The sequence below is a fragment of the Asterias rubens genome, chromosome 10, assembly GCF_902459465.1.
Source record: "Asterias rubens chromosome 10, eAstRub1.3, whole genome shotgun sequence".
NCBI classification, from domain to species: domain Eukaryota; kingdom Metazoa; phylum Echinodermata; class Asteroidea; order Forcipulatida; family Asteriidae; genus Asterias; species Asterias rubens.
In genome coordinates, this window is record NC_047071.1 from 1,683,926 (window position 1) to 1,699,596 (window position 15,671).

The following is a 15,671-nucleotide window of genomic DNA, read 5'->3' on the forward strand; positions in this document are numbered from 1 at the left end:
AATCAAGGGCAGTTTTAATCTACCCAGTTTGGGATAATATAGTTTTATCTTATCTAATGTATCTTTATACCCGTCAAGGCCTACATGAGCTTTACTTTTCTAAAAGCATTGTTATTTAAAAAGTAACATTAACTATGCATTGCACCCTTTTCCTGAAAACAAATAATTTTGTTTTCTTGTGTGAGGCACGCATTCTTGTGACGCTAGTCAATACAGTACTTTTATTTTCAGATTGAGTGTTCTTCAATCTCAGGGGCGTGTTTTTCACATCACCGACCAATGTTTCGGTCAATGGCCAGTGATCAACCAATGGCAGATTCAATCGAAACAGTAGTTGGTTCTGATCGTGAAAACGCACCCCTGGCCTCGGAAAGTTTCACACAAAGTCCTCAGTGCTTCTTCTGTCTCTTCCGTTTATCTTTCCTTGACCTCGTCTTCGGGTGTTTTCTCTTGGCCTTAGCTGCAGCAGCTGCAGCGGCCACCCTTGGCATGCTGCTAATGCCTGCAGTCGCTGGTGGCAGCGGCTGCAATCTTTCCTGCACAAACCTACCAAGGAAGGTCTCTGAGCTTGCCATCGGGGAGTTTACTGAAGAGCTCGATTGGCTGACTCGAGCCGATTTGGCCTCGTCTGAATGGGACTGGTACCACCCCTCGTCATCATCACAACCAGCGTATAACATATACATGTCAGAGTCATCACCTCCTGTAGAGGGTCCAGTCTGCTCTACTGAACTCTTGTTTGCTTGCTCTTCTTTTTGACACCACATACCTGCTTTTAGGGGTTGAAACTCTGCATTGGTTGCCTTCAGTGAATTGGGTCTACTCTCAAAATGTTGTGATGGTGTTGACAAGGTACAAGACAAATCCAAAGGTTGGTCAATTGGCATCAGTACCTGCGCACTGGATTTTGTGCTGAGGTCACCCTTGCTCTTCTTACCACTGCCGAGCCTTTGTTTTCTTGATCTTTGTCGTTTATGGTTTCCCAATTTCAAATCCCGATGTATGCGTTTTCGTTTTGAAGGAAGTTTTCGATCATTGAGGACTGGATTCGCAGTGATACTGTTGTTGTTTTTGTTCAAACTTTGATCTGGATTGGAACTGATGGTTTGATGTTGTGCTTTAGGTGAAACTTCCTTGAGGTTTTCATCTGGAGATTCATCATGGCGTTGAGAGGTACTAGTGGAATCCCCCTGTTTATTGACTGCTGTGCAATTGTCCTTGGATGGAGCTGTCGGAGCTGAGGCTTCAGGACACAAAGTCTGATCTTGAGTCTTATTCTTGTGGCGTGTGTCATACATGTGGCACAGCTTCTGCACATTGATAACAACAGCTCGCGTGGTTTTCTGCTTTCTAGCAGGTTGTTTAGCGGACTCCACTTCTACCTGGACCTGTTGACTGGACCCTGCGCCTGTTTCTTTGGACTTGTCTCCTATGGAGACCATGATGCAATGTTGACCAACGTGACTCAGTGTTAGCCCAACACTCTGCTCCTCATTGACCGGTTCCTTCGATATTTGATCTGAGGCTTCAAATAGGGCTTGAGGACCCACCTCTCGAGGACCTGCCTCATTGCCCTCTTTTGTGTAAGAATCCACAAGATTAAAGACTTCCTGATCCCTCCTTCTAGGCGAGGTTAGATCCAAAGCTTGGACTCCAGAGATTCTTTGGTCCTTTCCGTCTACTATTTTAATTGGCTCTTTAATAAACTGTCTTGCTCTGATTGGCTTTACTTTAAACCTGTTTTGACCAATGTTTGTTGAGCATCCAGGAGTGGAGGACTTTGTTTTCTCTGGGAGACGAATTGAGAAACTTTCTGAAGTCACGGTGGACGGAGCATTCCTCGGGTTCCTTGTCTGCCCGTCAAAGGACAGATTTTTTATGCAGGATGTTTCCTTAAGCCGTTGCGCTTGCAGCATTTCAAGCTGCTGCCTCAGGTGGCGCTGTCGCTGAAGGAGAATGCGTTTCTGGATGTCTGAGGGGGACTCCCTACCTCCTGAGGAGTTAACGATGATACCAGAACAACCCAGCAATGGAGATTGTTGGAATGATAACGGTACCTGGAACAAAAGAAGGATTGGTAGCTGTAATTTCGTGGGAGGAAGAAGCTATGTGATTTTGATCGACATTAAACATTGAAAACTTACAATGAATCTATTCCCATGACTGATGGGTGGTCTTGACTATATAGTTAATTGAATTGTACAGTTAATTGAATTGCACACATATTCCTTGGACTACATCATTTATAACACTTTTTTCCCCAGTTATTGCATGATGGAACATTAAAACATTATTTCTAAAAACAGAAATAGGAAAACAGCTGTAGGAATACAATAGACTGTGAAATTTCATGCATTGTCTCTTTAAGGGAGGCTTTTGAAACTTTTGTGTATTGTGTATGAGTTTTACTTTACCAAACATTCAAATACACTCAAGACTTGCATGAGCATATGGCAACCAGATGTTTCTGTCAAAGCAATCTCACTTGGTCTTTAATCCTCACTTGGTTATACAGCTTGCGGCTCTGATCAAATGCAGCTGGCTGCTGTGGACTGGACACTGACGGGCCATTTGACAATGCTGTAGAAAATCTCTGTTGCGTCGTGGTTGTCGTCGTAAAAAAGGCCTGCGAGAATCTCGGTGCTGATACTGTGCAGGGATTGGTCGAGCCCTGTGACGTTGTCACAACAAGATTACTTTTGGTTGGTGTTGACAATTTGATGATTGTTGGTGACTGGTCCAACCCAACTCCAGCTGGACATCTGCGGGAGAAAAATCAAAGAATAATTATTAAAACTAATAATATTTTAACAAGGTCCAGTCTCATGGCTCTGCTAAGCATGAAATTCTGTGCGCACAGTCAGCAATCACTGCTTATAGCACCACATTTTTGTGCTAACAGAGAAGCCAAAGTTGCTTACTTTGTGAAGTGTACACGCTCAAGTTCCTTGCTTACCTGAGAAAGATGTTGATATCAAGCATGCATTTTCGTGCTACCGTAAGCCCTGTGCCAAATTTCATTAAGCTGTTTTAGCAGAAAATGAGTGGATCACCAGTTGCAACAGCATAAACTTTATGGAATTTTGGCTAGCAACCAGTTTCTGTTAAGCAAGATCGGTCTGTGCTAAGCAAGTTTTTATGCTTTGTGCGGTTGGTTGCCTACAAGTCCAACTTACGAATCATATGATATGATCCACAGAGTCTACTAAACAAAAAATGTCAATACTAAAATTAAAAAGTGAAAAAAAAAAAAAAGTGAAAATTGTTCAAATAACAACCTCCATCAGAAATGTGTCTGTGAGAAGTTTACTCAGATTTGTTTTAAGGTGAGTTCAACAGAAATCTTTATCTTATTTTGTCAGACCTTTTATCTTGGTTCTCAAGGGTGCGTGGCATGGTGGTGAGAGGACAGCATCGGTTGGTTGCCCTGGCGATCACATCCAGCACTGGATGAGCGATGTCCTGGTGCGCCCTCAACAGATGGAAGATGCGATTCTTGATCAATAACTGTGAAATTACAACAAGGAGTTAAGATTATGAGCTGGATGATGTGGTAGGGATGGAGGGTTGCAGGGGGGAGGCGGGTCGTGTCAAGTTATTTTTTTACAACTACAATCATTCCTGCACCCAATTTCATGGCTCTGCTTACCATAAGCATCTGCGCCTTGGAGGAAGGAGATTCCGCGCTTACTTCAAGTGTATTCACGGATTAGCATGTTACTTGGCATTCTTTGCTTACACAGCTAGCACTGAAATTCGGCATTTGCACAGTAAACGGAGAATGATCACAGTTCGGCGGGAAACAGAGCCTTTCCAAAGAAACCATTTGGTTTGTTAGCTAAGTGCCCGTCTTTCTCTGCGGATAAGGACAGAAAAACAGGGGGAACAGTCTAAGCAGTTGGTTACCTCTAATTTGCCTCATCATGTGACGACTCCTTAAACGCAAGACGTTTTAGGCTTACCTGTTCATAGTGCTCCTCAATGTTGGCTATGGAGAGGTCAACCTGGCACAGAAGGCCAATCAAAAGACGAAACTTCTCCGGTGTTTGCGCACAGTCGGCCTGGTTATGAATACAAATCCAATTAAATTGTCATGAATTTGGATAGTAGTAGTCCATGTTTTAACGTCACGTATGCGAATTCGCTAGAAACCACTGATCCCCAGTGAAAGCTCCCGCCTCCCAGTACGACTGAAACTTCCCAGAGCACTAATTGGTTAAAAGTTTAACCTGCTTTATTGCACAACGCCAGCTGTTGCTTGACAATGCAGCGTCAACAACTTTCTGGACTCAAATTTAGGAAGTTTGGTCAAAGCATGTTGAACTGAAACAAGGTCTTTGAATATAAGAGATGTTAAATTTGCATTAGGGATGCAGAATATTAATTTTTGTTGTTTACCCATACATCGATGTGTGTTAGCACTGTATACTCAACACTTTCCCTAATCCTGGGAAAGTTAAAAATTAAGATCTTTGAATGTTTTCTATTTTGTGTTTATCTTTGTTTTAAAAGCCCTACAGTGCAATCTGGAGCATTCTAAATGGTTTTCTCTAGATGTTTTTTTTGTACGTATCGGCAACAAATTGTGTGCATCAACACACAATTTGCACCTGCCATCTATCTAGGGCCCTAGGTGAAACCGTGGAAATATCAATATAAAAAAAAATTAAATAAATTCCTACCTTAATTACGTTTAGAATATTTATAATGTCCGCGACATCGTCAATGCTCACGTTGTAAACTGGAAAGTAACAGAATAATATTGCAACATTAATTACTTCTTTCAAAAAAGCGCAACACTTCAAATATTGAATATTTTTTGTGTACATTCCATAAGAGGTGGACATAGAACAGTGAGAATTTTAAAAAATTATTATTTTAAAGAAATTTCTGGTAGCAAAAAAAAGCATGCCTATAAGTGAACTTTATAGTCACTTAAGCTCACAAGCCTGAGTAAGGGTCCTTGCTATGTGAACCAGAACGCTGGGGTTAATAAAACACCTACCGTACTCTTCCACAATTTCATTGTGGATTCTTTTAATGTACACCTCAGTCAATCTGTAGAATTTGTAATTTTTACAGTCTGGTCTTTCCTGTCTCAACTATTGAAGGATACTTTAATTTTATCGGTGACCAGAAAAACAAGGATGACAAAGATGACTCATGAGAAACCAAAAGGAATTTTATACCTGGAGACAAAAGTCTACACAATTCATCCCTGACTTTGTAGCTACATTCGACTGTAGCTTTGCTCCGAGGTTGGTCCATTCTTCCTGTTTGAAAAGATCATATATAATTACTAATAGCAACTCAAGCTTATTCTCAAGGGTTTTTACATTTTATTAAACTTGAGAAAATGTTGGAGTGTTTTAATTCTTCCTATTTCAGCTCATCAACAAACATTATTTTTACCTATTAATAATATTGTTTTATAATTGTATGCAGTAGGTAGGGCAGGACATTATCGAGCCAGTTTTGCTTTTTACAATTATTTGTTTGTATAAATTCCATGTTGCTTGCCCTGGCCTGACACTGTTCTCCTGACCACAACACTGGTGGTTTAGCCTTACTCCTACCTAGAACTATGAGGTTAGTTCCGCTAGGAGTAGCTTTGCCTTAGCCAAGGTACAAAGTGACGTACATATTTAATGATATCGAATTTCAAACTGCAACAATAACAAGTCTGATGAAGTTGTTTGTTGTATTGTAAAATGTGTGCAGTGTACTGTAGTTAGTTTGTTTTTGGTGATGACGGTACCCTTCCCTTGGGTATTGTGTTGTTCGGAGGGTCACCGTCGCAACCTAGCCCCACTTGTGTGGCCAAGGCTAGGAGGTAGGAGGATTCAGCTAGCCTTGGCCACACAAGTGGGACTACGTCGCAACCTTGTTGAATTTTAAAAAATGTAAAAACGATGACAAACATTCCAACACTTTAGCCTTGATGAGCTCAAGGTCGTATTATTCACTCCGAAAAAGAGCTAACAGTAAAGACCTACTCTTAAAACATTTACTTCACGCGTTAGATGAGCTGAATACATAAACGTGTATGAATCATATGGTCACGACTAAGCTGGCGGCCATGATACACTGAACAATTTTACGTAAAAAGTAATAAACTTGTTCAAAATCAAATCAAGAATGCGTACAAATCTTCGCTGTAGTGCTACGGTCTGTAGTGTGAACAAGAGTAAAGAATACTTGCCCTGGTCTATCCTGGCCCCCTTCAGAACTGGTGATTAACATTGACTCGACGAATATCTCGATAGAAACGGTCGATTTTTGTATGTTTTGATGCCCAACAATGAATGCACTTGTGACCTTTTACTTGTTCATTTAATCAATCAATCAAAAAACACAGTTTGACTGCATTGTACGCACGCGCACATTACTTAGTGGTCGCGCGTGAGAAAACTTTGAAACATCAAGCAACGCGGTAGCGTCCATTTATTCACAGGGGTAACAATAAATCAACTTATTAAAAAAAAATCACGTTTTTAATAGAATCCCCCTAAGAGAAAACTGTTTTTGAAATTGTCAGGCTGTTGTATCTATACATACGACACATCGCAAGAAAAAAATGACTTTACTTATTGAGCATAAGTAAATCAGTAAATCACGTTTAGAAACAATGACCCCTCCGAATCCCTACTAGCTACATCATTATATAGATCATTCCAAACTTTATAATTTGCATAAGTGCACTGCATGTACATAATAATACACTACGTAGTGTGGTTGCTGTGGTTTTTTTTAAACCGCTCCACACCCACTGTCAGAGCATAGTAGCATGAATGTTTTCAACATGATGTGTATCAGTTTATATCATAATCATAAAACTGCCCTCATACAACACACTGGAATCATAATTGCGGCATCCCCCCCCCCCCCAAACAACAAGTTTACTGCTCCCAACCCCAATCCATAATAGCTATATTGCTATATTATTCCCCAATCCAAGGTCCTCTTCAAGCCCTTTCACTGAACGGGACATGATGCATGATGGAAGGTTCTAAAAATCGACCTATACTGAGCAATATTTTACAGGTTCAGTTTAGTCATCGGTTGCCCCATAATCCCTTCCCAGCGGGCGCGAAAGAGGAAATTGTGTGTATACCATCAAGAATCAACTAAGGCGAAGGAACAATGGTCAAAAGTTATGACAAATAATGAATCGTACACCCGGTCTGTTTGATTCAATTTGGGGGCATTTACGCGAAAATATTGGTCAGTGACTGGTTATTGGTAATCGTATTATGTGAAAGGTGGGTTTTCTAAGCTGATGAAAATCCCTAAAACTCCGATATTATTAAACTTAGCGCACATTGAAATAAGTTCAAGTTGGAGCACGTTACGAACCGTTCAACTTTTGCTGACAGGCTGAGTTTGTATTGGTTGTATTATTTTATTTGTCAACTCCATACAAGGTAAGTTAACATAATCTACCTATACGTGTGGATTGACATTATTTACGTTTGCCAAGCATGTCTTCTTTGATTTACTATAGCATTCTTGCGTTGAATACTATAGGCCTATAACAAGTTTTGTTCCGTTTTGATCTGCATGCGGTTGGGTGTTGACGTTTTTTTTTAAAGCAAAGAAAAAAGTATGGAAGCTTGATATATTCAAGACGTGTAGTGAAAACTTACGACATGTGGACAGTTTTTGTAATACTTTTGCTTGAGAGAAATAAAAAATGCTTTTTCAGAGAAGGGACAAACATGACTAACCGGTGCTTCCCATATTTTTTTTTTGTTACGTGCACCGTTTAAAAAAGAACACACGACATTTTGCTTCGGATTATGATTGATTTATTTAGTTATTTATTTCTTTCTTTCTAGATGAAGTCTTGTGGGGTGATATTTCTGATCGCCGTCGTTTATCTCAGTCAGCTTAAAAAGATCCGAGCTGACATGCAAGATCCAGTGGGAACAGTCCCTATAACGATTCCAGTCGGACCGGATCAAGAGGGTCCAGCGTGCCGAACGTGCTGCCCCGCCGCAGTGCCCGCTGTCCGAGGCAATCCCGGGCACATGGGCCCGTCTGGTTTCCCCGGACTCCCCGGAGAACAGGGAGACCCGGGTTTAGACGGACTTAAAGGTACCACTGGAGCCCGTGGTGGTCTACCTGGGAAAATCGGTGAGCCCGGACTTCGTGGAAATCCAGGGATTGGTCCAAAAGGAGTTGCGGGTCAGATGGGATTAGCAGGATTCGTCGGACCGAAGGGGTTGCGGGGAGACTACGGGCCGAGAGGTTATTCTATAAAGGGATATCCCGGTTTTGACGGTCTTAACGGTGGACAAGGAATGCCGGGTGAGCCTGGCCTCACCGGGTCTAAAGGAGACCGAGGAGACGGTAACGAAAATCCCGGAGTAGTCTTCACCTTGCGCAGGAAGTCATCAATCTTCTCAACATCTGACAACACCCGTCTCTCTTTCGAAGAGGTCAGAGTAGCTTCCCCGCCGGATGCTGAGATGATCAATTTAGACATGGGGATGTTCACATGCCCACTGTCGGGCACTTACGTGTTCATGTTTTCTGTTCTGAAATCGTACGAGGACAACAACAATTTGCGGGTTCATCTTCACAAAAATGAAGAGGACATCGTGTCCGCAAAAACCACGGCCCCGGCTAGGAACTATCATCCGATAGGTGGCAGCACAACGCTGGATCTGGAACAGGGAGACACTGTGTTTCTGACTTTTTATGGATCTGTTCGTAATGTTGATTATGTAACAGACACCAATGAGTTCACAACATTCAGTGGTTTTCTACTCCCCTAAAATTAAACCACGGAGGGTACAAGTTGAAACGCTAGTGGTGGCAGCAGACTATAAAGAGACATCGCAACGTCCCAGTTTCTTGCAACAACTTATTATAATCACAGTTGGTGACAATGTTACAGAACATTATTTTTTTTTTTTAAGTGTTGATCATTTACCAAACATGGCATGCATTTTTTTTTTTTTTATAGAAAATCTAAGTTTGCCACCATTCGGCCGGGCCAACAATGAAGTCAGCTGCCACAGCGTCTCCAAAAGTTTTCATAAAAATGACCAATCCCGACGAGAAATACTCACTTGGGATTTTCTGGCTGATTTTTACCGATTGGCAAATATGTCGACGTATCACTTTCAATATATTGTTGCTTACAGCTTGAAATAAGTAATCCGTTTGAATTAACAAGATAAATTAATTATAAAATCAATCGATGTTACTGACGAAAAGCTTGAAATTGGAGAACCTTCAATTTCACCCCGGTACTCGATGGCGATGACGACACCAGACCAGCCTAAACATTTCAGAAGAGGGATATGGGGTAAAGCAAAAAAAGACAATACAATAAAACTAAAGACTTAAAGAAATAATTTTAAACATTTAAAACTAATTACAGTCACGCTTGTGTCTTTAACTTTATTACTTCTTCTTTTTTAATCAAGTAATAAACCACAAGGTAGAAGGTATAAACTGACTTTTTGTGTTTGTTGTGTATACGTGCATGTCCCCACCCACGTCATAGCATATTGCTTATCAGAAGTAGGTAACAACTGGTGCTCCACTTACTGTTTGCTACTTAGCACCGCTCAAAAGTTTGCGCGGTATCCTCAAAACTTTGGATTGGCTCTATGCTACCGATGGGGGAGCTACACAACTTGTGAAAGATGGCGGCCTCCACAAGTTTTTCTACACTTCTGGAAAGAATTAAAAGTGTCAATTGCAAAAGTGTACTGCTTCTGTGGGTTTTAGTTTTGATAGTGCCTTGCGACAAAATTCAGGCTGACATTCCCTCACCAATATGTGGCTCCAATTTATACGACACTGAGACACTGAAGTCGTAAGTATAAACAGTTGTTTACTCGACTCGAGTCATGGGACTCATGGTCATCATCATGGCACTGTGAAAAAGTGTGAGTGTGACTTGACTCTTCTTGAGTCTTGACTTTCTTTGGTGGAGTGCAAAACAAAAATGGACTCTCGATCGAATTGTTGTGACTATCATTTATCTTTCTATTTTTACCCGCAAAAATAAATTCATGCTATTAAAGGATGTTACTTTGTGTATATAATGGGAAAAGTAACGACCTTCTTTTAATTTCTGTTTTGGTTTAGGGATAACTTTCCGTATGGCGCCACCAATTTTTCACTCATTTTTACAAAAAGGGATATATCAATCAGGTAAATTAGATACTATATTATTTTATTTCGAATGAAAAAGTGGTGGCGCCATACGGAAACTTTTCCTGGTTTAGTTTTTACACCTGTATTTTTTGTGTCCTGTCTTTTCATAAATTTCTGTGTAGTAGAACTGTAGTAGGCCTACATGATGTATTGACAATAATATCTTAATCTGATCAGGTTGGGGGTAGGGGGGGGGGGGTGGGCTGTTGCTTCACCCCGGCCGGCGGGACCAAGATAGATGTTGGCAACAATGGGAAAGAAAAGCTGTAGATCCTGTGTGTTGATTGGCTGCATATTGTGCCATTGTATATACAATACACTATAAACAGAAGATTTCACGCAGTGATCATCAAATGGAACTCAATCGTTAGCAGGCAAGGCGCCCCGAAAGATAAGACGCGACAAAGGGTCTTATGTCAGATAAGATGCATCTCATTCTCAGGAGATTTTGGTAAATGGAAAAGATCTCATGATTCAAAATCTAGCTCCACATAGCTTAAAGAAGGATAAATAATGTTAGTTAGAGAACCATGGGCGTCACTTAGTGACATATTTGAGTGTTATAATAGAAGCCTCTATTCTTGTTCCTTATTATTATAATTAATTTAAATTGTTGATGTTTTTCTACCAATGGCAGGGCATCTTACTGGACAATAACAAAGCCTGGTATTTGTTATGACAGCTGGAGTGAAACGATACCATGTACAATCAATTTGGCGTTTTGTCAGAGTCTGCCCCCTTCATTAACCAGGGGTATTGAAGGGTGTGGCGCGTCCCAAAAGGAAGATCTACATTTAGCTACTTATAAAATACTTGGACAGGAAAACCAATTCACTGATGATGGTGAGAATATTTTTTTGATTTAAATAGCTTGTTTTGTTAAAGGAACTTAACAGAATTGGTAAGAAATAACTCCTGAAGACCACAGATTTACTTAAAAGTTACACAGTCTACTGGTACTGGTGATGATAGGAGAAAACATCCCTTGAAATATTTCTGTCTGAAATGTCATATTTGATAGTCTTATTTCACGTTTGGAGTTAATTGCTCAGTGAGCGTGGTATTTTTGCCATCAAAGTCATGTAAAATCTGTAATCGGTTTTTCAATATTTTCTCGTGACACAGATGGCCTATCGACCTCAAACTACTACAGGTTTGTCAGTTTATGTATATGGTGGTTTACATAAAGTGATTCACTGCCATCAACTGTTTTGTTAGTAAAACCAATTCTGTAAGGTTCCTTTTAAACAAATATGTTCTTATTCATACCAAATGTGTCCAGTGTCTTTAAGGCTAAAGTCAATCAATGTGTTTTTTGGGGTTTTATCCATCTTTTATTTCACTTTTAAATCCAAAGCCTCAGGAACTCAGCTGATTGCCACCTACCCTAACGGAGATGACTTGAGCTGCGGTACCATCGGTCTTGTCATGTATCTTAAATGCAATAAGAGCGCCGTTTGGGCAAAGCCAATCAACGGACAACCAAATGCCATACCAACTGAAGTCACAGTAGAACTTGATAGCAAACCAGGTGGATGTCTAGTGAGTAGTACCAATTGTTCCTCTTTTCTTTTGCAGCTTTCAAGTTTCCTTTAAAACTGTCAGGAACATGGCCATGCTTTAGAAAGCGAGGTCCTTTATCGCATGGGCACAACCCCTCAGGGGGTTGCAATGAACGTTAAAAACTGAGAACCTTAAAAAGGACGGAATAAATCATGAATTTAGCCGCATCTCCCCGTCACTCCATGTGGAGCTCTAAGTAGCTCCTTCTGCAATTTGTAAAACTTGCGCGAGGTTAAGTTTCAAATTATCACAGACAACCGTCAGGGTCGTGGCCATGTGAAAGAAGACGAGATCCTCACATTAACCAAGCTGCGTTGATTTTTTCATGTTAAAGGCAGTGGACACTATTGGTAATTACTTAAAATAATTGTTAGCATAAAACCTTACTTGGTAACGAGTAATGGAGAGAGGTTGGTAGTATGTATAAAACATTGTGAGAAACGGCTCCCTCTAAAGTGGAGTAGTTTTTGAGAAAGAAGTAAATTTCCACGAATTTGATTTTGAGACCTCAAAAAGCACACAACTTCGTGTGACAAGGGTGTTTTTTTCTTTCATAGTTATCTCGCAACTCCGACGACCAATCAAGCTCAAATTTTCACAGGTTTGTTATTTTATGCATATGTTGAGATACAGCAAGTGAGAAAACTGGTCTTTGACAATTACCAATAGAGTCCACTGGCTTTAAGCTCTAAGTAGCATCTCGTGCACGTTTAGAACTTCTCCCGCAAATTTATTTTCTTTGACAGTACTCAATCCACGCAGACTACGCAGGAGCTTGTAAGGCTGAGATACCGACGTATTTGAGTTTCGGGACTGTATTAATTATCCTGTGAGTATTAGCTTTTTACTGCTTTTAAATACACTTAAAGACACTGGACACTATTGGTAATTGTTAAAGACCAGGCATCTATTTTGAGTAACTACCAATAGTGTCCAGTGCCTTTAAAGAAAGCAGTGGATTCAGTAGATCCCACTATAACACCCTGCATGTTATCTCCTCACTATCGAAGCTCATAATGGACACTTAAAGGCGTTGGGCACATTTGGTAATTGGAGAACCGTTGATAGTACAAAACATTGTTAGAAACGGCCCCTCTGAAGTAATGTTGTATTTGAGAAAGAGATTTTGTGCTCAAGTAGCTCTATGAAATAGACCGATCCACTAAGCTCCGCCCCATTGTGTATTGACCAATCATAACCCATTGCGCAACCAAAAGTCTGACAAATCCAAGTTTGACATGCGTGCGCGTAAGCTTGGGTGCACGGCAGCGAGGCAGAGTTGTGCAGAATGGCATTGGAGAGGCTCACATGTTCTTGCTCACACGTGCGCCGTGGGTGGAGCCTAATGGATCGTTCTATTACATCATGGTCCATAGTGTATGTAATTTTGTATCACAGAATCTGTTTATATTTGTTTTTCCATTTTAACATCTACAGGTTTTTCTGTTTGTTGGCTGCGTACCTTCTTGTGGGTTTCATTTATAACATGTGTGCTGGAGCTACTGGGCGAGAGTTGATCCCAAACTATGAAATGTGGCAAAGACTACCAAACGACATCTTGGTGAGGAACATTTCTTTGGTTTCAGAATGATAAGTTCCTTGATTTCTTTTAGGAGCACCGGACATGTTCTATGGAGTATTTTTGCTATAATCAATCCAGGCATTTTACAACATTGAATGTCCCCAAAGGCCAAATGTCCTGTAATATAACAATTTATTTTATTTATTTTTTATTTATTTATAAAATAACACTGTACATCTCTGTTACTCACGCTATTCAATGTTTTTTGTCTTATTTCTCAAAAGCTTGGTGTTTCTTTCTTCGTTGGTTGCATCACGTGTCGAGATGTGAAATCTAGCGATACGTATGAAAGCATCTAGAAGGGAAGGAGGTAACTCTTTGAGTTCAGTGCAGAAGGATGATTAAAAGATCATTATTTTTTTTTTTTTAAGATTGAGTTTATGATTGCATTTGGTTTTCTTACCCTTTCAACAATGAATGATAAACACTATATTATTGTCGCGTCTCTGAAAAAAACATTGTATCTGGATTTGGAAAAAAAAAAATTTTGCACAGCATGAAAATGCTTCATGCAAAAATGTTATATCTCGACACAAACACTTGTTTTGTGTAAATAAGGTTGTTTTAAGAGAGATATGGCATTTTTTTCCCCATTTTCATCAACATTTGATAAACCTGTGCAAACAATTTTGTGTCTCGATTTTTGCAAAAATTTTGTTCAGCATGAAAAAGCTTCGTTCAAAAGTGTTGTATCTCGGCACATACTTATTTTGTGTGTACATCTGGGTTATGATAAGCGAGATATGACGTTTTGGCAATTTCAAATTCGCATGTAACTTCACTGCTATTTTAGTAGATACAATGCTTTTGCCCTGGCACAATGACTTTTCACTTGGTGCTTTCGAGTTGTGTAGGACTAAGAAAAAAACAATCCACAGGCTGTCTAGGTTTGGATTCGAACCTACAACCTCTGTATTCCAGGACGCATGTCTCAACCACTAGACCACCGACTGCCTGTTATGAGGAGTTCAATTCAGCTCAGCTTGTATAATTTAAAATTTTCATTCTAACTTCGATTATGAAGACTCGGACAAGTTGAGGTTGAAGACATTTTATTACACATTTTTGATAAAAAGGTATTTCGACATACTGCCTCAACAATTATTATACAATTTAGTTTATGAAAGATAAGTTTTAATTTTTACAGTGGTTTTATTCAGGTAATAATGCAATTTAAATGCAGTGTGGAACCATATGGTAAATTTATATTTTGCCGTTGATAGTATAAACCATTGTGAGAAATGACTGCCTTTGAAGTGACATAGTTTTTAAGATAATTTCTCACTAAAATATTTTAATCTGAGAAAGACTCGGTCATCTGAAAGCACACATATTATTGTGCAACAAGTGTGTATTTTCTGTCATTATTCTCTTGCAACTTCTATGACAAATCAAGTCCAAATTTTCACAAGTTTGTTATTTTATGCATATGTTGAGATACAGTTCCTTAAAGACACTGGACACCTTTGGTAATTGTCAAAGACCAGTCTTCTCACTTGGTGTATCCCAACATACTGTATGCATAAATCAACAAACCTGTGAAAATTTGGGCTCAATTGGTCATCGAAGTTGCAAGAAAATGATAAAAGAAAAAACACCCTTGTCACACCAAGCTGTGTGCTTTCAGATGCTTGATTTTGAGACCTGAAATCTAAATCTGAGGTCTCAAAATCAAATTTGTGGAAAATTAGTTCTTTCATGAAAACTACTCCATTTAAGAGGGAGCCGTTTAACTAGCAGTGGCAGCCATTTTGAATATTTGGAAAATTGCTAGTTGTTTTACTTTTTTTTTTTCATTACAAAATTGTAATTTTGTCTATGTTCAACTAATTTTTTAAATAGATGATTTATTAATTAATTTAGGTGTTTGATATGTATATTTTTGTATGTGATAATAGGAAGAAACACAAAATTGATTTTTTTTGTTTAAATATTTTTTATTTTATTTTGACCAACTTTGAAATGTGAGCTAGAATTATTACCTAATCGAAGATTCCATGGGTAATTCTCAATGATAGAAAGTCAACTGAAGATCACTTTCACGAGGAAAATGCAAACAGACCATTTTTATTTTGTTCGCTCACTGTGCAGGCAGTGAGTACCCGGTATTCTTTGGTAGAACTGGTTAAAGCCTCACCCTTTGACCCCGCAGCAGAGTCTGTTTTAACTTTGAGAAAGACTCAGCTCGGGTCAAAACTTAAAACCAACAAATATTTAATATTTTGTCTGCAGCATATGTACTAACAATAATGAATTTGTGTATGTCAATGTGTTTTCTGAAATGCAAATAATTGTGTCAAATTATGGTCCCACCAGGTTTTGTCAATATTTACATCGACTGGAATTTAAA

At 39.5% G+C, this 15,671-nt stretch overlaps 2 protein-coding genes across 2 annotated transcripts; both read left to right on the forward strand.

Annotated features, from left to right (window-relative positions):
* The first annotated feature begins 7,342 nt into the window (after positions 1-7,342).
* Positions 7,343-9,454, forward strand: LOC117295995 (complement C1q and tumor necrosis factor-related protein 9-like). The gene is made up of 2 exons (XM_033778825.1): positions 7,343-7,424; positions 7,839-9,454. The coding sequence occupies exon 2, from the start codon at positions 7,839-7,841 to the stop codon at positions 8,778-8,780; it is 942 nt and encodes a 313-aa protein (XP_033634716.1). The 5' UTR covers positions 7,343-7,424; the 3' UTR covers positions 8,781-9,454.
* A 201-nt stretch (positions 9,455-9,655) lies between these two features.
* On the forward strand, positions 9,656-14,593 carry LOC117295800. Its single transcript, XM_033778560.1, has 6 exons — positions 9,656-9,832; positions 10,814-11,019; positions 11,534-11,718; positions 12,486-12,568; positions 13,177-13,300; positions 13,546-14,593. Exons 1-6 carry the CDS (start codon positions 9,660-9,662, stop codon positions 13,618-13,620), a joined length of 846 nt encoding a protein of 281 aa, XP_033634451.1. The 5' UTR covers positions 9,656-9,659; the 3' UTR covers positions 13,621-14,593.
* Positions 14,594-15,671: the final 1,078 nt, after the last annotated feature.

What these genes read in the sequence shown, in the direction of transcription:
- LOC117295995 (XM_033778825.1), top strand. Translation starts at nt 7,839, where the DNA reads ATGAAGTCTTGTGGGGTGATATTTCTGATCGCCGTCGTTTATCTCAGT.
- LOC117295800 (XM_033778560.1), top strand. Translation starts at nt 9,660, where the DNA reads ATGGCGGCCTCCACAAGTTTTTCTACACTTCTGGAAAGAATTAAAAGT. An exon ending in AAACCAATTCACTGATGATG is followed by an intron (nt 11,020 to 11,533) that starts GTGAGAATATTT and finishes TTAAATCCAAAG; the next exon opens with CCTCAGGAACTCAGCTGATT. An exon ending in GCAAACCAGGTGGATGTCTA is followed by an intron (nt 11,719 to 12,485) that starts GTGAGTAGTACC and finishes TTTCTTTGACAG; the next exon opens with TACTCAATCCACGCAGACTA.